Below are 25,243 nucleotides of genomic sequence, written 5' to 3'. Positions count from 1 at the left end.
AGTCAAAGCCAAAACTAACAACTAGGATTACATCAAATTGAGAAGTTTCTGTACAGCAAAAGAAACAGTTAGGAAAATGAAGGAGCAACCAATAGAATGGGAGAAATTATTTTCAAACTATGCAACTGATAAAGGATTAATAACCAGAATCTACAAAGAGATTAAGAAACTCCACAACAACAAAACAAACAACCCACTTAAAAGATGGGCCAGAGACTTAAACAAACATTTTTTAAAAGAGGAAATCCAAACAGCCAACTGACACATGAAAAAATGTTCAGGATCACTAGCCGTCAGGGAAATGCAAATCAAAACAAAACCATAATGAAGTTTCACCTCACTCTGCTTAGAATGGATTTCATACAGAAATCAATAAACAACAAACTCTGGCGAGGATGTAGCGAAAAAGATACCCTAATTACTGTTGGTGGGAATGCAAACTGGTAAAGCCACTATGGAAGACAGTTTGAAAATACCTCAGAAATCTGAATATAGTCCTACCATATGACGCAGCCATTCCACTCCTTGGAATTTACCCCCAGGGAAATTAAATCGGCAAATAAAAGAGCTATCTACACCTCCATGTTTACTGCAGCTCAATTCACAATAGCTAAGACATAAAATCAACCTAAATGCCCATCATCAGAAGACTGGATAAAGAAATTATGGGATATGTACCCTATGGAATACTACACAACAGTAAAAAAAAAAAATGAAATCTGGTCATTTGCAACAAAATGGAGGAATCTGGAAAACATCATGCTGAGTGAAATAAGCCAGTCCCAAAGGGACAAATAGCATATGTTCTCCCTGATCTGTGACAACTAACTGAACACCTAAAAGGAAACTTGTAGAAGTGAAACTGACACAATGAGAAACAGCGACTTGATCAGCCCTTGTCCCGACTGTCGAGGAACAGCTTACTATTTTATTCTTTTTAGTATTTTCTTTTTCTACTTAATACCATTGGTTGAACTCTTTAATTAACACAGAATTATTCGTAGGTGTTTAAAGTTAACTGAAAATTGATCCCTGTTAAAAATAAGAGTGGAAATACGAGAGGGAGGAGATATACAGTTCAGCCCACGCTCCCTCAGACTTACCCCTAAGGGTAAAGCTAAAAACTTGCCATGGGAATCCAAATCCCATTAAGTTGGCAGGGACCAATGCCATCTTACTAGTTAAAGCAATCAGTTTAAGTTCATAACTAATCATAAAGATAGGATTAAGTGTCAAAGGGATCACATAAACAAGACCAGTGTCTGCTAATAATAATTGATAGAATTAAAAAGAAAAGAATGATTCAACATGAGAAGCGGGATACACAGCAGACTGATAGAATGGCAGATGTCCTAAACAACACTCTGGCCCCAGAATCAGTTCTTAAGGCATTTGGATTTGGCTAGAAAGCCCATGAAAGTTTCTCAGACATGAAAAGCCAAGACACTGTAGCAAAAAATGACCTAAATGAAAGATCTCTGTGAGTGAGATCTTGGTGGAGAGAAAGGGACATCAAAGAAGGAGGTACCTTTCTCTGAAGGAAGGAGAGAACTTTTACTTTGCTTATGGCCCTGTCTAAATAATGATGAGTTTGTGGACCCAAAAGGCTTCCATAGCCTTGGCAGCTCATGAGAAGAGCCTCGGGTGATCACTGCGGTCATAAATAAGAGTGTCAACTGTTAAATCAACAATTTAACAAGAGTCACTGTGCACTTGCTCCCATGTAGGAATTCTGTTCCTTAATGTGTTGTACTATGAGAATTAACAGTAAAACTTGTCTTCAAACAGTACTTTATACTTTGTGTGTCCGTGTGGGTGCAAACTGTTGAAATCTTTACTTAGTATAGAGTTGATCTTCTGTATATAATGATAATTAAAAATGAATCTTAATGAAGAATGGGATGGGAGAGGGACTAGGAGGTCGGTCAGCAGGGTGGGTATGGGGGGAAGAACAGCTATATTCCAAAAGCTGTACCTACAAAATTTATATTTATTAAATAAAAGCTTTCTTTAAAAAAAACCCTCAGTTGCCTCTTTTAAAAAGGATTTATTTATTTAATTTTTATTTGACAGAGATAGAAGAAGAGATAGAGAACGAAAGAGAAATCTTCCATTTGCTGGCTCACTCCCCAAATGGCCATAACAGCAAGGCTGGAGCCAGGCCAGGCCAAAGCCAGGAGCCAGGAATACCATATTGGTCTATTACATTGGTGGCAGGGCCCAAGTACCTGGGCCATCTTCTGCGGCTTTCCCAGGAGCACTAGCAGGAAGCTGGATCAGAAGCAGAGCAGTCGGGCTTCAAATTGTCAATCCGATATGGGATGGCAGAGTTGCAAGGGGTGGCTGAACCCACCGTACCACAGCACTGGCCCCTCAGCTTCCTTTTTTGGAAGAGACTGAAATGCTAGTGCTAAAATTCCTATGGCTATTCAAGAGACCAAGAGTAACCTAGAAATCTTAGAAGAACTGAGCTGGACAATTCACTTCAATTTCAAAATTTACAGCAAAGCAACAGTAACCAAGACACTGCAGAACAGTTATGTAAGTATAGTACATAAGTCCATTTCCCATTGCTCTAACAAAATACATGAGGCTGGGTGCTTTTTGTTTAGCTCCCAATTTCGGAGACTGAAAAACCCAGACGGAGCACTCCCAAATGTTCAGTCTTTGGTGAGGGTTCCCTCGGCTACATTACAACATGCAGGCAACATGGGGTAGAATATGTTAGAGGAAGGAGAGCACATTCCAGACAGGGAGCCAAAGAGATCTAGGGGTCAGCTAAGACTTGATGACAATCTATTCTAATCTCTTCCAAGGGGGAACACCCCTGTGACCTAATCACCTTGTGGAAGGTCTCACCTCTTAAAGGTTTCACCACCTCTAAATACCACCACATGGGAAACCAAGTCACCAGCATATGAACCCTAGGACAAACCATAGTAAACAGGAATATAAATCAATGGAAAATAACTGGGAGTTCAGAAATAAGCCCTTATAAGTATGTAAAAATTGATTTTTGACAACAGTGTAAAGAAAATGAGAAAGGAAGTTTTTTCAGCAAGTGGTTGCCGGACAACTGTATATTCACAAAGAAAGAAGGCAGATCCCTTCCTCACATTGTACACAGAAATTAAAAATTGGGGGCATGGCAGGTTAAGTCAGCACCCATGACACTGGGTGCACCAGGTTGAGTCCCAGCTGTTCCACTTCTGATCCAGCTCCTTGCTAATGTGCCTGAGAAAGCAGCAGAAAGTGGCCCAAGTGCTTGGGCCCTGCACCCACGCAGGAGACCTGGATGAAGCTCCTGGCTTCAGTCTGCCCCAGTCCAGGCCATTGTAGCCATTTGGAGAGTGAAACAGCAGATCGAAGCTCTCTCTATATCTCCTTCTCTCTAGCTCTTCCAGATAAATCTTTAAAAAGAAAAACAAATAAATTCAAAATAGCTCCCAGACTTAAGTGTTAAGAACTAAAACTATGGGCCGGCGCCGTGGCTTAACAGGCTAATCTTCCGCCTTGCGGCGCAGGCAAACCTGGTTCTAGTCCCGGTCGGGGCGCCGGATTCTATCCCGGTTGCCCCTCTTCCAGGCCAGCTCTCTGCTGTGGCCAGGGAGTGCAGTGGAGGATGGCCCAAGTGCTTGGGCCCTGCACCCCATGGGAGACCAGGAGAAGCACCTGGCTCCTGGTTTTGGATCAGCGCGGTGCGCCGGCCGCAGCGCGCCAGCCGCGGCGGCTATTGGAGGGTGAACCAACGGCAAAGGAAGACCTTTCTCTCTGTCTCTCTCTCTCACTGTCCACTCTGCCTGTCAAAAAAAAATAATAATAATAATAGTAATAAATAATAATAAAATCAGTACACAAAAATCAACAGCCTTTGTATACACAGACAATGTCACAGGTGAAAAAGAACTTCTAAGATCAATTTCATTCACAATAGCTACAAAAAAAATCAAATACCTTGGAATAAACTTAACCAAGGATGTCAAAGATCTCTATGATGAGAATTACAAAACTTTAAAGAAAGAGATAGAATAAGATACAAAAAAAAATGAAAAAATCTTTCGTGTTCATGGATTGGAAGAATCAGTATCATCAAAATGTCCATTCTTCCTAAAGTAATTTACAGATTCAATGGGATACCAATCAAAATACCAAAGACATTCTTCGCAGATCTGGAAAAAATGATGCTGAAATTCATTTGGAGGCACAGGAGACCTCGAATAGCTAAAGCAATCTTATACAACAAAAACAAAGCCAGAGGCATCACAATACCAGATTTCAAGATATATTACGAGGCAGTTATAATCCAAACAGCCTGGAACTGGTACAGAAACAGATGCATAGACCAATGGAACAGAATAGAAACACCAGAAATTAATCCAAACATCTACAACCAACTTATATTTGATCAAGGATCTAAAACCAATTCCTGGAGCAAGGACAGTCTATTCAACAAATGGTGCTGGGAAAACTGGATTTCCATGTATAGAAGCATGAAGCAAGACCCCTACCTTACACCTTACACAAAAATCCACTCAACATGGATTAAAGGTCTAAATCTATGACCCAACAACATCAAATTATTAGAGTAAACATCGGAGAAACCCTGCAAAATATTGGCACAGGCAAAGAGTTCTTGGAAAAGACCCCAGAGGCACAGGCAGTCAAAGCCAAAACTAACAACTAGGATTACATCAAATTGAGAAGTTTCTGTACAGCAAAAGAAACAGTTAGGAAAATGAAGGAGCAACCAATAGAATGGGAGAAATTATTTTCAAACTATGCAACTGATAAAGGATTAATAACCAGAATCTACAAAGAGATTAAGAAACTCCACAACAACAAAACAAACAACCCACTTAAAAGATGGGCCAGAGACTTAAACAAACATTTTTTAAAAGAGGAAATCCAAACAGCCAACTGACACATGAAAAAATGTTCAGGATCACTAGCCGTCAGGGAAATGCAAATCAAAACAAAACCATAATGAAGTTTCACCTCACTCTGCTTAGAATGGATTTCATACAGAAATCAATAAACAACAAACTCTGGCGAGGATGTAGCGAAAAAGATACCCTAATTACTGTTGGTGGGAATGCAAACTGGTAAAGCCACTATGGAAGACAGTTTGAAAATACCTCAGAAATCTGAATATAGTCCTACCATATGACGCAGCCATTCCACTCCTTGGAATTTACCCCCAGGGAAATTAAATCGGCAAATAAAAGAGCTATCTACACCTCCATGTTTACTGCAGCTCAATTCACAATAGCTAAGACATAAAATCAACCTAAATGCCCATCATCAGAAGACTGGATAAAGAAATTATGGGATATGTACCCTATGGAATACTACACAACAGTAAAAAAAAAAATGAAATCTGGTCATTTGCAACAAAATGGAGGAATCTGGAAAACATCATGCTGAGTGAAATAAGCCAGTCCCAAAGGGACAAATAGCATATGTTCTCCCTGATCTGTGACAACTAACTGAACACCTAAAAGGAAACTTGTAGAAGTGAAACTGACACAATGAGAAACAGCGACTTGATCAGCCCTTGTCCCGACTGTCGAGGAACAGCTTACTATTTTATTCTTTTTAGTATTTTCTTTTTCTACTTAATACCATTGGTTGAACTCTTTAATTAACACAGAATTATTCGTAGGTGTTTAAAGTTAACTGAAAATTGATCCCTGTTAAAAATAAGAGTGGAAATACGAGAGGGAGGAGATATACAGTTCAGCCCACGCTCCCTCAGACTTACCCCTAAGGGTAAAGCTAAAAACTTGCCATGGGAATCCAAATCCCATTAAGTTGGCAGGGACCAATGCCATCTTACTAGTTAAAGCAATCAGTTTAAGTTCATAACTAATCATAAAGATAGGATTAAGTGTCAAAGGGATCACATAAACAAGACCAGTGTCTGCTAATAATAATTGATAGAATTAAAAAGAAAAGAATGATTCAACATGAGAAGCGGGATACACAGCAGACTGATAGAATGGCAGATGTCCTAAACAACACTCTGGCCCCAGAATCAGTTCTTAAGGCATTTGGATTTGGCTAGAAAGCCCATGAAAGTTTCTCAGACATGAAAAGCCAAGACACTGTAGCAAAAAATGACCTAAATGAAAGATCTCTGTGAGTGAGATCTTGGTGGAGAGAAAGGGACATCAAAGAAGGAGGTACCTTTCTCTGAAGGAAGGAGAGAACTTTTACTTTGCTTATGGCCCTGTCTAAATAATGATGAGTTTGTGGACCCAAAAGGCTTCCATAGCCTTGGCAGCTCATGAGAAGAGCCTCGGGTGATCACTGCGGTCATAAATAAGAGTGTCAACTGTTAAATCAACAATTTAACAAGAGTCACTGTGCACTTGCTCCCATGTAGGAATTCTGTTCCTTAATGTGTTGTACTATGAGAATTAACAGTAAAACTTGTCTTCAAACAGTACTTTATACTTTGTGTGTCCGTGTGGGTGCAAACTGTTGAAATCTTTACTTAGTATAGAGTTGATCTTCTGTATATAATGATAATTAAAAATGAATCTTAATGAAGAATGGGATGGGAGAGGGACTAGGAGGTCGGTCAGCAGGGTGGGTATGGGGGGAAGAACAGCTATATTCCAAAAGCTGTACCTACAAAATTTATATTTATTAAATAAAAGCTTTCTTTAAAAAAAACCCTCAGTTGCCTCTTTTAAAAAGGATTTATTTATTTAATTTTTATTTGACAGAGATAGAAGAAGAGATAGAGAACGAAAGAGAAATCTTCCATTTGCTGGCTCACTCCCCAAATGGCCATAACAGCAAGGCTGGAGCCAGGCCAGGCCAAAGCCAGGAGCCAGGAATACCATATTGGTCTATTACATTGGTGGCAGGGCCCAAGTACCTGGGCCATCTTCTGCGGCTTTCCCAGGAGCACTAGCAGGAAGCTGGATCAGAAGCAGAGCAGTCGGGCTTCAAATTGTCAATCCGATATGGGATGGCAGAGTTGCAAGGGGTGGCTGAACCCACCGTACCACAGCACTGGCCCCTCAGCTTCCTTTTTTGGAAGAGACTGAAATGCTAGTGCTAAAATTCCTATGGCTATTCAAGAGACCAAGAGTAACCTAGAAATCTTAGAAGAACTGAGCTGGACAATTCACTTCAATTTCAAAATTTACAGCAAAGCAACAGTAACCAAGACACTGCAGAACAGTTATGTAAGTATAGTACATAAGTCCATTTCCCATTGCTCTAACAAAATACATGAGGCTGGGTGCTTTTTGTTTAGCTCCCAATTTCGGAGACTGAAAAACCCAGACGGAGCACTCCCAAATGTTCAGTCTTTGGTGAGGGTTCCCTCGGCTACATTACAACATGCAGGCAACATGGGGTAGAATATGTTAGAGGAAGGAGAGCACATTCCAGACAGGGAGCCAAAGAGATCTAGGGGTCAGCTAAGACTTGATGACAATCTATTCTAATCTCTTCCAAGGGGGAACACCCCTGTGACCTAATCACCTTGTGGAAGGTCTCACCTCTTAAAGGTTTCACCACCTCTAAATACCACCACATGGGAAACCAAGTCACCAGCATATGAACCCTAGGACAAACCATAGTAAACAGGAATATAAATCAATGGAAAATAACTGGGAGTTCAGAAATAAGCCCTTATAAGTATGTAAAAATTGATTTTTGACAACAGTGTAAAGAAAATGAGAAAGGAAGTTTTTTCAGCAAGTGGTTGCCGGACAACTATATATTCACAAAGAAAGAAGGCAGATCCCTTCCTCACATTGTACACAGAAATTAAAAATTGGGGGCATGGCAGGTTAAGTCAGCACCCATGACACTGGGTGCACCAGGTTGAGTCCCAGCTGTTCCACTTCTGATCCAGCTCCTTGCTAATGTGCCTGAGAAAGCAGCAGAAAGTGGCCCAAGTGCTTGGGCCCTGCACCCACGCAGGAGACCTGGATGAAGCTCCTGGCTTCAGTCTGCCCCAGTACAGGCCATTGTAGCCATTTGGAGAGTGAAACAGCAGATCGAAGCTCTCTCTATATCTCCTTCTCTCTAGCTCTTCCAGATAAATCTTTAAAAAGAAAAACAAATAAATTCAAAATAGCTCCCAGACTTAAGTGTTAAGAACTAAAACTATGGGCCGGCGCCGTGGCTTAACAGGCTAATCTTCCGCCTTGCGGCGCAGGCAAACCTGGTTCTAGTCCCGGTCGGGGCGCCGGATTCTATCCCGGTTGCCCCTCTTCCAGGCCAGCTCTCTGCTGTGGCCCGGAAGTGCAGTGGAGGATGGCCCAAGTCCTTGGGCCCTGCACCCATATGAGAGACCAGGAGAAGCACCTGGCTCCTGGCTTCAGATCAGCGAGATGTGCCGGCTGCAGCGGCCATTGGAGGGTGAACCAACAGCAAAAAGGAAGACCTTTCTCTCTGTCTCTCTCTCTCACTATCCACTCTGCCTGTCAAAAAAAAAAAAAAAACAAAAAAAAACTATGAAACTTTTGGAAGAAAGCATGAGTAAGTCCTTGTGTTCTCTGATAGGCAAGGCCTTCTTGCATACAATAATAAAACAGAATTTAAAAAAAGAGCCACAGACTATATGATTCCACTGATGGGAAACTTCCACAAGAGCCAAATCTATAGAGACAGATGGTTACTGGTGCACTAGGGCGGGGGATATAGCAGGAAATGGGAGATAACTGCTACTGCGCTTTCTGAGGTGAGGAAACTACTAGAAAATTGATTGTGACGACTTTGCATAACTGAATAGCCTAAAAACCACTGAATTGTATGCTTTAAATGGGTGGATTGTATAGTAGGCAAATTATATCTCAACAAAGCCATGAAAACATAACCTAGCTGCATATGAAAAGCAGCACCCAGAGGCAGTCAAGATCCTCATTTGAGAACAAGAGACATAAGTTTAAGCTTAAGTCTTTTTTTTTTTTTTTTTTTTTTTTTTGACAGGCAGAGTGGACAATGAGAGAGAGAGAGACAGAGAGAAAGGTGTTCCTTTGCCGTTGGTTCACCCTCCAATAGCCGCCACGTCCGGCGCGCTGCAGCCTGCGCACCGCGCTGATCCAAAGCCAGGAGCCAGGTGCTTCTCCTGGTCTCTCATGCGGGTGCAGGGCCCAAGCACTTGGGCCATCCTCCACTGCACTCCCGGGCCACAGCAGAGAGCTGGCCTGGAAGAGGGGCAACCAGGACAGAATCCGGCGCCCAGACCAGGACTAGAACCTGGTGTGCCGGTGCCGCAAGGCGGAGGATTAGCCTGTTGAGCCACAGCGCCGGCCAAGCTTAAGTCTTGCTAACTATGGAATCCTGAGCAACTTACAATATCTCCAAGCCTGTTTTTTCATCTTTAAACTGTAACAATAATTCTCCTCTCAAAGAAGCTTGTGAATAACAAATGGGATCCAGTTTATAAAGCACTTGCTTCACACACAGCAAGCCAAGCACTCAGCTATAGTGGGTACTAAAAAACATGTTTATCTCTACTGTAGGTACTAGCTAAAAAACAGTAAGTTGACAGAGGTGTTGTTGCAAGTGTTATTTTTAAAAAGTAGTCATAAGCTTAATAAAGAAGGTGCTTCCAAATAGGCAGGGTTGCCTTGGAATGATCAGTAAAGACAAAGCAGGACTTCAGGGCAGGAGTCAGGACAGACCCACTGAGGCTGAAGTTACCCTCCCACCCAAAACCGCAGAAAAGCAGACACAATGCGTGAAACAATCTTTTTCAGACATTAGGTAACAGATGGCACAAGACTGACCCATAAAGAAAGGGAAGCTAGCCGGGGAGCCTACAGTTATGTCAACTCCCTGCCGGGGGCCATCCACAGGCCACACAACAGGACAGCACCAGGAGTCCAAACCACACCTGCTGGTCTCACTGAACTGAGCAGATAAACACAGAGCCAGGAAGGGGAAGCAGGTAGAATTTGTCATGCAGGGCCAGTGACTGACATCGCATACGCAAGTACCAATTCCAGTACTGGCTGCTCTGTTTCCAGCTCAACTTCCTGCTAATGGGAAGGTGGTGGTTAATGGCCTAACTACCTGGGTCCCTGCCATCCACACGGGAGACCTGGATGGAGCTCCAGGCTTCTGGCTTCAGTCGGTCCCAGTCCTGGCTGTTGTCTCTCTATATATCTTCCTGTTTCTCCTTCTGTCTCTGTCTTCTAAAGAAATTAATTTTTAAAAAGGAATTTGTAGTATATAGGGAAGAAGAAAGAATGCCTGAGAGACAGAGACAGAGAGCAAGACAAAGAGCAAGAGAGGGTGAGCGAGCTCAAGAGATCTGCAGAAGTTAAATCAGTCTTAGACTAAAAGCTGCCCTGGTCCTGCCAAGCAAAGCTTAAAGGCAAGACCCCCAGAAGATCTGAACTCAGGGCTGGTGTTGTGGTGCAATGGATTAAGCTGCTGCCTGCAACACCAGCATCCCACATGAGTGCTGATTCGAGTCCTGGCTGCTCCACTTCTGACCCAGCTCCCTGCTAATGCACCAAGAAAGGCAGTGGAAGATGGCCCAAGTGCTTGGGCCCCTGCACCCACATGAGAGATCAGATGAAGCTCCTGGCTTTGGCCCAGCCCAGTCCTAGCTGTTGCAGCTATTTGGGAACTGAACCAGAAGATTAAAGATCTCTTTGTCTAACGGGGCCATCAAAGGAGGTACCTTTCTCTGAAGGGAGGAGAGAACTTCCACTTTGACTATGACCCTATCGGAATAAGATCAAAGTCGGCGAACCCTAAAGGTTTCCATAGCCTTGGCAACTCATGACTGGAGCCTAGGGAGATTACTGACGCCATAAACAAGAGTGTCAAATTGTTAAGTCAACAACATGAGTCACTGTGTACTTACATCTCATGTGGGATCTGTCCTTAATGTGTTGTCCAATGTGAAGTGATGCTATAACTAGTACTAAAACAGTATTTTTACACTTTGTGTTTCTGTGTGGGTACAAACTGATGAAATCTTCACTTAGTATATAGTGAATCGATCTTCTGTATATAAAGATAATTGAAAATGGAAAAAAAAAACAATCCTGTGTTAAATTGGAAATTGCATAGAAAATTAATTAATTTTTAAAAAATATATCATGTGCTGTACACTGTTATTTAATGCTATAACTAGTACTCCAACAGTGTTTTTTCACTTTGTGTTGCTATGTGGGGGCAAACTGTTGAAATCTTTACTTAATATATACTAAACTGATCTTCTGTATATAAAGAGAATTGAAAATGAATCTTGATGTGAATGGAAGGGGAGAGAGAGCGGGAAAGGGGAGGGTTGCAGATGGGAGGGAAGTTGGGGGGGGGCATTGTAATCCATAAGCTGTACTTCGGAAATTTATATTCATTAAATAAAAGTTAAAAAATAAAATAAAATAAAATACATAAAAAAGATCTCTTTGTCTTCTCCTGCCCCATAACTTCTACCTTTCCAAAAAACAATTTTCTTAAAATTTACTTATTTTATTTCAAAGGCAGAGTAACAGAGAGAAGAGACAGTAAGCAAGAGATCGTCCGCCCACTGGTTCACTCCACAAATGGCTGCAACAGCCAGGGCTGGGCCAGGATGAAGCCAGGAGTCAGGAGCTTCTTCTGGGTCTTCTGCATGTGTGCAAGGGCCCCAGGACTTAGGCCATCTTCCACTATTTTCCCAGGCACATTATCAGGTAGCTGGGAATCTTACCAGTGCCCATATGGGATGCTGGCATTGCAGTCGATGACTGAGCCCACTACACCACCACACCAACTCCAAAAGATTTTTCTTTTTAATTTTAAAAAAGATCTAAACTCAATAGTAAGTCAGAACACAGTAAAGGAAGACAACACAATAACCAGTACGTAACAAGTAAAAATGCCTGGCACCCAATCAAAAATTACCAAGCATACAAAGAGGTACACTTAGGTACCACCAGCAGAACAATCAATCCACAGTAATGGACCTAGAATTGACAGCGATGACAGACTCAGCAGACAAGGATTTTACAACAGTTATTACTGAATGTGCTTCACTTGTACAAATGGGAGTTCAGAGGTGAAAAATACAGCATGAAAATATAGTAACACTCCATTTTTTGTTGAGAAAACTAAGACACAGTGTGTAGAGCAAGCCACCCAGTTAATTAGCTGCAGAGTCTGGCATGAACCTAACTTTCCTGACTGATCCAGTGCCCATTCCATTACACTTTGGAGGAACAACCTGGTCTGACAGACACTGCAACAGCTCCCCCAGCTGCTGTATGCACAGGCCTGGGTGTACGGAAAGCAGCAAGACAACGGTAAAATCAAGCCTGTTACAGTAGCATGTTGAGAAAGAGTCAGAAACTGACGAACTCTTAAAGAATTGATGGGACTGCTGCTGGATTGGATGTTTGAAAAGAGAAGAATATAGGAGGATTTCACATTTTTACGTAAACCCCTAGCAGGGAGCAGCCATTTCCTGTAGTGGGAAAAGCAGAGGGAGGACCACGATGAGGAGTGGAGTCATGAATTTAGGTCTGTTACAGTAAGTCTGAGAAGCCATCACACATGCAAGCCAAGTACCCTGTCCCTGCAAACAGCTGTCTAACTCCACAGGAGAGATCGGGATCAGAGATAAGGACGTCATAAAGACTGCAGACAAATGACAACTGAGGTTTGGACATTTAAGGCTTTAAACATCTTTATATAAGAAGAATTTGAGGCTTCATAAAGTAGTGCCATGTTCCTCCAAGTGAGCGATGTCCCAGAGCCACCTTTCTGCCGTACCTTCTCTCCCACTGTTTGCTTTGCCAGGATTGTCTACTTCTTTCCCCTTCATTCCTGGAGTATCCATGGTGCGTGGCTACTCTGAGTATCACCAAAGCCACATGAATACCTAGTGAGCACTCAGTTTTGTATGCTAGCTCTGTCTTAGCTCAGAGAATCTTGCATCCCAAAAGGCAGGCAGCTGTTGTACTTGCACACAAATGTTCACAGCACTTTTACTCCTAACCACTTCAAGCTAGATACAATCCAAATGCTGACCAAGACATAAATGGATAAACAAATTGTGGTACAATCACACAGCTGCTTAGTCAGTAATACAAAGAAAGGAAGTGCTGTTAGATCTAACAGAACACACGAACCTCACAAGTATGAGGCTGCCCGAAAAAAAGCTAGCCGCAAAGAAAGACATGAGATATGACCGGTTTTATGTGAAATACTAAAAGACGAACTTCATCTAGGGAGACAGAAAACAGACCAGTGATTTCAGAGCACTGGGATCCAGGTGGAGATTGACCAGGAAGAGGCACAGGAAATTTTTTTGGGTTATGAAAATAAATCTTGATCAGGGGCAAAGCTCGCTGAAATACACACACGCAATGGGCTGGTTTTGAGACTGGTGGTCAGGATGAAGTTAGTTCTTTGGGGCCCCACCATGCACAGGGGCCCCTTCTAAACCCTCTCCCCACAGTACCACAACCCTCAGCAGGGCTGTGCTGTCTCTCTTGAGCTACCTCAAGATCTTTTTAAAAATCTCATTCAAAAACAAAATAGGACCCTCTTTTCCGTGACTTTGTTGGCTTATGGCTATCTTAGGACTTTAATGGTTTTTCCCTTTCCCCAGCACAGGTTCAGACGATGCTTTGCTGAGTGACACTGCAGTGTCATGGTTGTTCTGAGGCTCTCGGTACCGTTCCATTTCTTTGAAGTTGGGTTTCGGTTATGTTACCCTTTGAGTCTGTCCAAAGGCTCTCTCTAAAAAGTTGTGTTCCAGAGTTACTGCCTCCAAGCAGGAACACATTGCAGGCTTTGTCCTTATGTCACGGGGAAGCCAGAGGTCAGTCGCTCCACTCCATCCACCTCTGTTCAAGTGGCTCCTCCAGCCCCTTAGAAAATGGATGGTCTTTCTCTTTTGCCTCCCGAAGTCAGATTCCTGCTAACGCGGAGCAGCGGAATAGCAGAATACACTGAAAACACAAACTTGTAGTCCTTCAGTTCACACCTACCACATTCTCCACTAAACCTGAAAACCTGCTCTTGAGTTGTTTAAAGACTAAGCAAAATGTTAGTAAGTAGTTCACTTTTTTAAAATGTGTATTTATTTTCATCTACTTGAAAGGCAGAGTGACAGGGCAGGAGCAATAGAGTGAGTACTGGTTCATTCCCCAAGTGCCTGCAGCAGCCAGGGCAGGGCCAGGCCCAAGACAGTAGTTCTGAACACCACCGGGGTCTCCCCTGTGGGTGGTGGCAGCTCAAGCACTTGAGCTGTCTCCCGGACACATGAACAGGAAGCTGGATCAGAAGCAGAGCAGCCAGAACTTGAACCAGTAATACTATGATATCAGGGTATTAATGGATGCAGGTACCCAAGCAACCACCCAAACCACTACAACACACTATCTACCCTAGGAAACACGGTTAGCTCATCCTTTACTGATGACTTATTTAGAAAGGCAAAGCAATAGGAAAGAAAATGGGGGAGGGGTTGAAGGAGAGGGACAGGGAGAGGCAAAGAGAGTATCTATCTACTTCCATTCACTCCAAAACAGTCCTGGGTCAGGCAGAAGCCAGGAGGCAGGAACTCCATTCTGGTCTCCTGCATGGGTGGCAGGGGCCCAAGTATTTGGGACATCTTCTGCCGTCCCTATGTGCATTAGCAGAGAACAGGACTGGAAGCAGAGAAACGAGATTTGAACGCACTCACATATGGAATGCTGGCTTCACCAAGTGGCAGCAATCTGCTGTGCCATAACACCGGCCCCATTTTTTTTAAAGATTAATTTATATATTTGAAAGGCAGTTGCAGAAGAAGGGAAGGAGAGGATGGGGTTTATTTATGTATTTATCTTGAAAAGCAGAGTGACACAGAGAGAGAGAGAGAGCGCGAGTGAGCTTCCATCTGCTGGTTCCCTCTCCAAATGCCTATAACAGCCAGGGTTGGGACAGGCTAAAGCCAGGAAACAGAAACTCCATCTGGTCTCCCTTGTGGGCAGCAGGACTCCAAGTACATGGGTCACTGCCTGCTGTCTCAGGGTGCCGTAGCAGGAAGCTGTAACGGGAGACAAGAACTAACTGGCACGCTGGTATCAGATGAGGCATCCCAAGTGACAGCTGATCCCGCTGTGTCACAATGCCAATCCCAGTGGATTCCTACATATATGATGTCAAAGCAAAGCTACTAAAGCAGCAGCGTAAGCTGCCGTTTGGGGTGCTGGCACCCCATATTGGTATTGCCAGTTTGAGTTCCAGCAACTCCATTTCCAATTCAGCTTCCTGCTTATATGCCTGGGAAGGCAGCAGATGATGATCCAAGTATTTGGGTCCCTGCCACCAATGTGGGAGACCCAGATGTAACTCCAGGATCGTAGCTTCAGTTTGGTCCAGTCCCAGCCATTGTAGACATTTGGGAAGTGAATCAGCATATGGAAGATCAATCTCCCTTCTCTTTCTCTCTGTCACTCTGCCTTTCAAATAAATAAATTTAAGAAATGCAACATTTTTAAAGTTCATGTCCAAATTCAAGATTTTAAAGATTTAGTTCTTTAACAAATTTAACAGTTTTAAATTTTAGTCCTTACATTAAAGTTTTTGACCCATTTTAAGTTAACTTTTACATATGGTGCGAGGAAAGTATTCTATTTCACTCTTCTACATGTGACTAGCCAAGTGTTCCAGAACTGCTTGTTGAGCATACTATTTTTCCCATTTCCTCCTTAATCTTGGCATCTTTTTTTGTTGTTGTTGTTCCCTTATCAAAAATCAATTGACGAGGGCCAGCATTGTGGCGTAGCGGGTTAAGCTGCTGCCTGCAATGCCGGCATCCCATATGGGCATGGGTTCAAGTCCTGGCTGCTCTACTTCTGATCCAGGTCCCTGCTGATGGCCTGGAAAAGCAGTGGAGGATGACCCAAGTCCTTGGGCCCTGCACCCTCATGGGAGACCTGGAAGAAGCTCCTGGCTCCTGGTTTCAGACTGGCCCAGCCCTGAGCAGTATGGCCATCTGGAGAGTGAACAAGCAGATGGACGATCTCCACCACCGTCCCCCCGTAACTCTTTCAAATAAATAAAATACATCTTTAAAAAACATGGTACAGGCCGGTGCCGTGGCTCACTAGACTAATCCTCCACCTATGGTGCCAGCACTCTGGGTTCTAGTCCCGATTGGGGCGCCGGTCCTGCCCCAGTTGCTCCTCTTCCAGTCCAGGTCTCTGCTGTGGCCCAGGAAGGCAGTGGAGGATGGCCCAAGTGCTTGGGCCCTGCACCTGCATGGGAGACCAGGAGGAAGCTCCTGGCTCCTGGCTTCGGGTTGGCAGTAGCAGCCATTTGGGTAGGTGAACCAATGGAAGGAAGACCTTTCTCTCTCTCTCTCTCACTGTCTAACTCTGCCTGCCCCAAAAAAAAGATACATTCTCTAGTAGTCATATAGAGAGGTCTTTCAACAAAAAATCAATTGGTGCCCACATGGGTTTATTTCTGAATTCCCACTTCTAGCCCCCTGATCTGTATGTCTGTCCTCATACCAGCATTTCTCTGTCTCGACTGCTGTTGCTTCCGAGCGTGTTTTGAAATTGGAAATGAGAATTCTCCAACTTTGTTCTTTTTCAAAATGGTTTTGACTGTTCTGGGTCCCATGAGGCTCCATATAAATTTGAGGATCAGCTGATCAGCTTCTTCAAAAAACAGCAGCTAGGACTCTGAGCAGGACTGCACTGAACTACAGTTCAATGTAGTTTCTTCTAAACAACGTCAGGCTTTCCTTCCGTGAACACTGAATGTTCTTCCATTTTTCCATTTGTAATGCATGAGGGGATGATAATGACGCAGCTAAGTCACTAGGAAAACAGAAATGATACCACTTGGTTATGGGATTATGGGTGATTTTGATTTTATTTTTACACATTTCTATACTTTCCAAAACTTTGATTTCATATTCTTTACATATGCCAAAAGAAATTATTTTTAAAGGAAAATATTATATAATAAAATATATGCACACCTAAAAAGTATTTCATAAATGTGGCACACATTGTTTTGAAGATTTACTTATTTATCTGAAAGGCAGAGTTAGAGAGAGGCAGAGGCAGAGAGAGACAGAGAGAGAAGGCTTCCATCCGCTGGTTTACTCCCCAAGCAGCCACAATGGCCGGAGCTGGGCACATCCGAAGCCAGGAGCCAGGAACTTCTTCTGGGACTCCCATGTGGGCGCAGGGGCCCAAGGACTTGGGCCATCTTCTACGCTTTCCCAGGCCATAGCAAAGAGGTGGATCGGAAGTGGAGCAGCTGGGATTCCAACTGGTGCCAATATGGGATGCTGGCACAGCAGTGGGCAGCTTTATCTACTACACTACAGCACCAGCCCCAATGTGGCACACATCTGGAAACAGAAATACTTGGGGACTGGTGCTGTGACACAGTGGGTTAAGCCACCACCTGCAGTGCAGGAATCCCATATGGGTGCCGGTTTGAGTCCTGGCTGCTCCACTTCCCATCCAGCTCTCTGCTATAGCCTGGGAAAGCAGTGGAAGATGGCCCAAATCCTTGGGCCCCTGCACCCACGTGGGAAACACAGAAGCTCCTGGCTCCTGGCTTCGGATCCAATGTGGCCATTTGGGGAGTGAACCAGCAGATGGAAGACCTCTCTCTCTCTCTCTATCTCTGCCTCTCTGTAACTCTGCCTTTCAAATAAATAAATAAATCTTCAAAAAAAAAAAGAAATAGAAATGCTTGAAAGATTTTTCAATATACGTGGACATACCACTCTTTGTTCTTGGACATTTATTCATCAAAGTGTACTGACTGTGACCTATATAGCAGACACTATGCTGGTAATGTGTGAACTAGTTTAATACAACAGACATGATTCCACCCTCATAAAGCCTCCATCTGATGTGAGAGTGACAACACACAGGCAGAGGAGCACACAGAAATGCAATTAACAGTCGTGCCAAGTGTCCTTGAAAGCGAGCAACAGGTGTTGCCATGGAGAAGGACGGTGGCACAGGAAGAACCCCTTGGTGTAGTGGTCAGGAAGTGTCCTTGAAAGCATCAATCACGTCTGAGCTGAGACCTGGGGACCAGGTAGGAACCTCAGTGGTGGTTTTAGATGTCTGTCAAACACCTATTCAAGATAAGTAGTTTCTTACACAGAAGGTTAAAAATCAAAAGCAATCTCCATCACCTTCTAAAACATGATATGCAGGGTCTAAAAAAAAATTCAAGACCATAAAATATGGGTGAAGTCATTGTAGGGTTAGTGAAATGCCCCAGGACAGCCTGTGGCTGTCCCCAGCACTGCGCGCCATCCCAGGGGCATTTTCTGCCGCTCCTCAGCTACTGGTGGGGATGATCCTGGCTCCCTGCACAGGCTGGGAGTTCTCCGGCAGAAGCAGCGACGCCAAGAATCTCCAGCTGTCCACGCCCTTTTTGTCAGCCTGGCACGGAAGCCTAGGCCAAGAGAGTACTGAAGACACAGAGCCTGCTCCTCCCCACGTTTCCCTCCAGTCTCCCTTCCAGATGAGATTGTGAGCCCTTTCCTGTGTAGAATGGAGGCTAGGCTGAGGACAAGACGCAACCCAGTCAAATACGGGTTTTACTGAGGTATTGATTGCTACTTGCTCACCACTATCTGTGTCCTGCTGTCAGTTCCAGAACTCAGTCTTTGCTACGGAGCCAACATGCCTCATCTGAATTACACACTTCCTCCAACTCCACTGCAGGCAGGGGAGGACAGCTGATGTAGCCGACCACTACAATGTCAATCGAGGGATCCAGGAAGGCTCTGCTCTAACCAGAAAGGTTCAACTCATTTCAACTTCCCTCTACGTCTGCTCCCCTAGAACTGGAAGATGAGGCTGGAGGCTGAGCAGTCTTTGGACTGAGACAACCACGGAACACACACGTGCTGTATGTGAACAGTGATGGGGAGAGAGGGAGCAAGCTGGACACTGACACCACCGTAGAGCTGTGCCCAGCCTGCTCAGCCCACGCCAGACTCTCGCCAGCCGACAAAGCCAATCTTATTCGCCTGTGGTTAGCTTCTGTGATGGACAGCAAACTGGAGCCCTAACGGACACAGCTGCTACAGTGAGCTTAAACTTCACATCTTTTAAAGAATAGAGAAAATGTTAAGGTTAAATGCAGGAAGTCCAACTTTCATGTTTAAGACAAGAGAAAAGTCACCTTCCACCGCAAGCCTACTGGCCACTCCAGAATGGTAAGGAAAGATGAACCAGAAGAGGCAGCACCTGTTACCTTCATTAACCCCAGCCCCCAAGCTCTGCCAAGAAAATCTGGACTCCAGGCAAAACTATCCTTGCCACACAAACACCCCTCCAGGCAGGCTCCGGCTCAGTAAGGCTATCACCCCCACTCTCCTACACGGGAGTTCTGCCATACAGACTGTCAGGGCTACCACCACCTCCAAGCTCAGCTTCAGGTCCATGACCGCGCACGGCTCGCCGGAAGCCCTTCTTCACACACATGCACCTTCTTACCACGTCTCACCCTCCAGACGCTGGAATCCACACAGGACACAGGCTGTCATGGAGAATGCTGTATCTACACAGAAAGTGTGGCTGGAATAACGCAGCCCCCGCAGACCCCCGCAGAGGAGCAAGAGGACAGATGACAGGCAGCCGGGAGTGTTCCATGCCCACTCCTGCCCCTGTAAATGAGATCACAGCCTTTACCTAGGCAACCAAGTAAACCACACAAGGAATTTTTTTTTTTAAATCCTAGAATCAAAATAGGAAAAGACGTCCAGATAAAAACCCGCGTGGGACCAATCAGAATTACACACTATTTTCATTTCAGAACAGAATTATTCCATAATTTTTTAATGTCTCCCTCGTGTTTCTCAAGGAAATTTCAAAAGAGTAACCAAATGCGGCTAAGAAGGGTCCCCAGGAAACTTTTTTTTCCAACCTTCAGAACTGTTCGGGGCCGATCACCAGGAGGCAGCCCCGGACTGGGGGCGGAGCACGGGCGCCTCAGGGACACCTGCTGCAGCGGGCGCGGGCGGCCTCGTCCAGCCCAGCAGACCAACGGGGCGGGCCGGGGTCCACGACTCCTAGGAGCCCGTGCGACGGACAGGGACGCGCACTCGGGCAGGAGGAAGTGGCGGGGGCGAGCGGGGCCGGGGGCTCAGCGTCGCCCGCACCCGGAGCGACTGCCCGCACGCGCCTCTGCGGCTCCGGGGCTCCCGGCACCCGCACGCTTGCCACAGGGGGCGTCCCCCGACGCCGAAACAAAGCCAACCTGAGGAAACCTGCAGCCGCGAGCGCCCGGAGCAGCCGCCGGCGCGGACGCGGTCCCGCCCCGCGCTCCGGGGCGACTTGCGCGAAGCTGGGGCGGACGGGCGGGCGGCGGCCCCTGCCCCTACCTGCTGATGTAGCCGTCGCCGTCGCCGTCGCACGTCTGGAACAGCAGCCGCGCGCGCTCCTCCTCGCCGGTGCTGGACGTGTCGCTGCCGCCGCCGCTGCCCGCGCTGCCCGCGCTGCCCGCCGCCGCCATCATGCGCGCCCCGCGCGGCGGCCGCCAACCTGCGGGCCGAGCATGCCCAGTGGCCGCGGCGCCGCCGGGGGCTCCGCCTCTCCGGGGGTCCGGCCCGGCGGCCCCGTCGGGGCGGGCGCTCGGCGGCGCAGCGCTGGCACGGGCGCCCGCCTCACTGGACGCCGGCGGCCGGCGCCTCTCCGCGAATGCCGGCGCCCGCGACCCTCTCGGCCACGGTCTGCTTCCTCGAAGTCCCGGCAGGATCCCGGCCCCCGCCGCGGGCCCGCGACCGCAGTGCCGTCCTGCGGGTGCTAGGGGCGCGCCCAGCGGGCTTGGGCAGTTCCTGGCGCCACCCGGTGCCCGGCAGGGGTCAGCTCCTGCTGCCCCCGACCTGCGGGAGAGAAAGCTGAGGCGAACGCGCGCGCTGCAGCGCCCCGGGCAGAGCCAGGCCGGCGCGGGGACGCCGACTCATCCCTGCGGCCGGCCGACACCAGGCTCTGGAAGGGTCCGCTCTGGCGGAGCGAGCCGAGAAGCCAGCCCCCAGCCCTGGCGTTTGAGCCCGGCCGGCCCCAGAGCCGCTGCGGCTGAGGTACCCTGGGCAGAATGGGGCCGGCCCTCAGCCACCAAGCCGCTGCAAGGTGGATTTGATTGTTTTGTTTTGTTTTGGATTTATTTATCTTGAAAGAGTTGGAGACCTTCATCTGCTGGTCCACTCCCCCAGATGGCCTCAGGGGCCCCTCGCCGCCTGGCCCGAGCCAGGAGCTCCGGGTCTCCCGCGTGGGTGGCAGGGGCGCAAACACCAGAGCCATCGGCTGATACTTTTCCCCCTCCCCAGGAGCATCAGCAGGGAGCAGGAGCTGCCGGGATCCGAACCAGCAACCACAGAGGATGGCGGCTGTCATAGGTGGGGCTTTACCACCAGGCCAGAGCGCCTCGGGCGCCATGAGGTTTTTTAATGCAGCAGTAGAAAGCCAGGTCAGAGGGAAGGGGCCACTGCCCTCCTCTTCGACACCCGCACCCCTGCACATGTGCCTACTCTAGTTCTTGAGGGATGGGTATCCCCCGTATTTCAGGGCCCTTACAGTCGGACAGTACACATGATCAACTCAGAAAAGCTTTGTCAGTAGCTCAGAGCTGTTACCAGTGCTACACATACTCCTGTTCACAGGAGGGAGAGAACTGAAAATCTGAATTTAAAGATAATGTGGGGTCAGCTGACTGCTCCACTTCCGATGCAGCTCTCTGCTATGGCCTGGGAAGGCAGTAGAAGATGGCCCGAGTCTTTGGGTCCTGTGTCCACGTGGGAGACCCGGAAGAGGCTCCTGGCTCCTGGTTTCAGAACAGCACAGCTCGGGCCGTTGGGGCCATCTGGGGAATGAACCAGAGGATGGAAGATTCTCTGCTTCTCTCTCTCCCTCTCTCTCTGCCTCTGCTTTTCAAATAAATAAATAAATCTCTTTTAAAAAGGAAAAAAAAAAAAAGATAATGTGGGTAAAGCTACCTCTGCCTGCATCCCATAAGGGCGCCGGTTCCCATAAGTCCCTGCTGCTCCACTTCTCATCCAGCTCTCTGCTGATGTCCTGGGAAAGCAGTGGAAGATGGACCAAGTTCTTGTGCCCCTGCACCTACATGGAAGACCCAGAAGAAGCTCCTGGCTTCTTCCCTTATACACACTCACATTTTTACATTTTTATTTATTTAATTTTCATAAAATAAATCTTTCATTGTTGTCTAACAAGACAATGCATCCAGACAGAACTTTGTTCCCTGAAGTCATCCTAGACAATAGTTTGGGATTAAAAAGAGAAAGAAAAAAGCATTTTTCTAGGTATGTATGGAGAGAGTCTGAAAACCCAGAAAATTTTCCAGGATTTGAGGGAGTCTCGCTATAACCGCACTCCATATATACAGAAAGTGCAGGGTAAACCTCAGCTGTTTACGTGTCAAAGCAAAAATGTTTTTCTCCTTAGAGAATGTGCACAACAGTTCTGGAGGCTTGATTTCAAACCACTTCAAGTTAAATCTGAAGACACGAAAAGTGGATCTCGACAAATTTCCTAAACGATACATTCTCATGCTGGGCTAACTCAGAGATGTCTGAACAGACAGATCTGAATTCCCAGAAAAGAATCCACTTCTGAGCTGATAGGAAGCCTGTGAAATTGCAGCTGTAAGCTTATCGGAGACTATTGGAGACTCCGCTTGAATGTAAAGATGATAAATCCAAAGGAGAAGCCTGGAATGAGAGCAGGACCCACAGCCGTGCATCCAAATTCTAAACACTGTGGGGCCAGCACTGCAAAGGCTTCATGCACTTGTCTGAGATGAGTACTAGCTTCAGGCTCTTGGATCTTACCCAGCTTTTCCTTCTCACGTCGCCTGTTGATTACCCCTACTAATGGGTGAGGGCGGGGGAGGTGGCCAGGGAGGGTGGCTGGATTCAATAAAGTAGGTAACCCTAGGAGCTGGAATTGATTTTGCATCCTCCTGTTAAACCCGTGTTCTCCTCATTTAGTTTGCGTTGTCTTAATATCGGGCTGGTGCTGTTTGTATTCATTCTGTAGGCATTACACTTTCAGGGTGACACTGAAAAGGGACCAACAGTTAGAAACTTTACAGCTTTACAATTACAGGAAGTCATCCTAAGTGTGAGCAGTCTGGAGAGCGTGCCCCGTGTGAAGGGAAGCAGGACAGACGGAGGGAAGCCCCGCTGTGACGCAGGCCTGGGAGTCGCCCTGTCCGACCTCACCGGGCGCTCCAGGGAGGCCTGTGCTGCTTTCCCAGCGCTGCTGTAATAACCACCACAGCACATGTTTTTGTACAGCTCTGGAGGTCAGAAAGCAGAAATGAGTCTCAGGGAGCTGGCATCAAGGCACAGCAGGACTGTTCTGCCCCCGACAGCTTAGCCAGCTGGAGGCTGTCTACAGTCCTTGGCTCTCTGCTCCTTCCTCCATCTTCAAAGCATTTTCCAATCTCTCTGGCTTGATATCTTTTTCTGCCTCCATCTTATCCTTTAAAGGACTCTCGCGATGATATGGGGCTCCCCAGTAATCCAGGATAGTGGCTTCATTTGAAACCTAGCTGACTAACAAACTGAATTCTATCTGTAGCCTAAGCTTCTCCTTGCCAGGTAACATGTTCATGGGCTCCTGGGATTAGGATGTGGACCTCAAGAGGAGCATTGTTCTGCCCAACGTATCAGATTGTGTCTGGGTCTTTATGGCTCCCACTGGCGACGGATCCCACTGGACTCACACCCAGGAGAGTAGTGACCCTGGGCTGGGTGTCTCTGTAACCAAGTCAGTTCCTGGTAGACGAACAGTGGAAGGTGATCTTCACAGCACTCCCAGCTGCCAGGGCAGCAAGTCCTTCTTTGAAGGGAGGGCTGGCTGGTGCAGCTCGAAGTTCATCACAGTTCACCCCTTGAGTCATTTGGGTTCACTTCTTCATTATGTGCTTGGGGAGCAGCTCCTCTTGGGTTCTCGTGGGCCTCTCTTTCATCTTAGAAGAGGAGACTAGTGGGAGAAAAGTCAGTCCTCACCACCTGCTGCAGGTCTCAGGCCCCAGTTAGCACTGTCTCCCACCTCCACTAACAACTCTAGGCTCACCTCACCCTCCGAGAGCTGGCCAAGGTCACTTCCCTGGTGACACAATGCTTTATCCTGAAAAGCCTTGGATTGCTACATTTGTCCATTTACCGCTGTATCTGGGTAAGGGCGTACCGAAAGGCGCCCAAATGAATCACTCGTGTGTTAAACATCTTCCTCTTTGCCCATACCGTGTAGCAATGGTCCTGCTGCCCCTTGATGTCCACAGTCAGTTACCCAGCCAAGATGGTGCCTTTTCTTCTGATCTGACATCCAGACATAGGGGTCTGAAGCGCCCAGGCACATCTGTGGCTTAGAGTGCAATGGAGCTCTTGCTCTGGCACTCGGTGGAAGGCTCCTTAATTTGGAGTCCAGGACATCTAACCTTGGAGAGCCCAGAGTTTTGGGTACAGGAGGCACAGATTCCCCAAATAAGTCATGGGGTGTCAAGGTGAGTGTGATCACTTCTGCTTTCACCCTTGATTCCTAGCCCTGGATCCCAGGACCATTGTTGCTGGATATCAGGCATCATCAGACGCTATCTTTAAAATGTTTTCTTTCAGGGCTGGCACTGTGGCATAATGGGTAAAGCCGCTCCCTGCAGTGTTGACATCACATATGGGTACCAGTTCGAGTCCCGGCTGCTCCATTTCCCACCCAGCTCTCTGCTATGGCCTGGGAAAGCGGTAGAAGATGGCTCAAGTGTTTGGGCTCCTGAACCCATGTGGGAAACCTAGAAGAACTCCTGGCTCTTGGCTTTGGATAGGCACAGCTCCTGCCATTGCAGCCATCTGGGGCGTGAACCAGCGGATGGAAGACCTCTCTCTCTCTCTCTCTCTCTGCCTCTGCCTCTCTGTAATTCCACCTTTTAAATAAATAAATATATTTTTAAAAATGTTTTGTATTTTTCTTTCTGTGTTCAGATATAGGATTTAGCCACACAGTATTTAGATTCAGGTCTCTAGAGAGAGTCCCTGCCATTTCCTGGTGCACAAGGCACCTCTGTAGGTAAGCTGCTCACATTTCTTCTTTGCAGCAAAAGGGCGTGGCAAACACAAGAGGGACCACGCGGGACAGGCCCAGTACATGCACAGCTATGGCCTCAGCACCTAAGTGAACTCACTTCCCACCCACCTCCACCCCAGCTCTGGAAAGTAGTGCTGGCTGTGAAGAAAAGCCCTCCACCTGGCATGTATTCAGTCACAGAG

At 46.6% G+C, this 25,243-nt stretch overlaps 1 protein-coding gene across 1 annotated transcript in view; it reads right to left on the bottom strand.

The window, feature by feature from the left end:
* The window catches only part of MCC (MCC regulator of WNT signaling pathway), a 446,585-nt gene extending 426,116 nt beyond the window's left edge, over nt 1-20,469 (bottom strand). The window contains exon 1 of the mRNA XM_062189308.1: nt 20,339-20,469. Within this exon, the coding sequence (XP_062045292.1) occupies nt 20,339-20,469 (131 nt within the window). The remainder of the gene's footprint in view (nt 1-20,338) is intronic.
* Between the last annotated feature and the right edge of the window lie 4,774 nt (nt 20,470-25,243).

Source organism: Lepus europaeus, chromosome 4 (genome assembly GCF_033115175.1).
Source record: "Lepus europaeus isolate LE1 chromosome 4, mLepTim1.pri, whole genome shotgun sequence".
In the NCBI taxonomy this organism is placed as follows: Eukaryota; Metazoa; Chordata; class Mammalia; order Lagomorpha; family Leporidae; genus Lepus; species Lepus europaeus.
Note: the sequence above shows the minus strand (reverse complement) of the source record. Positions and strands in the feature narration are given on the sequence as shown.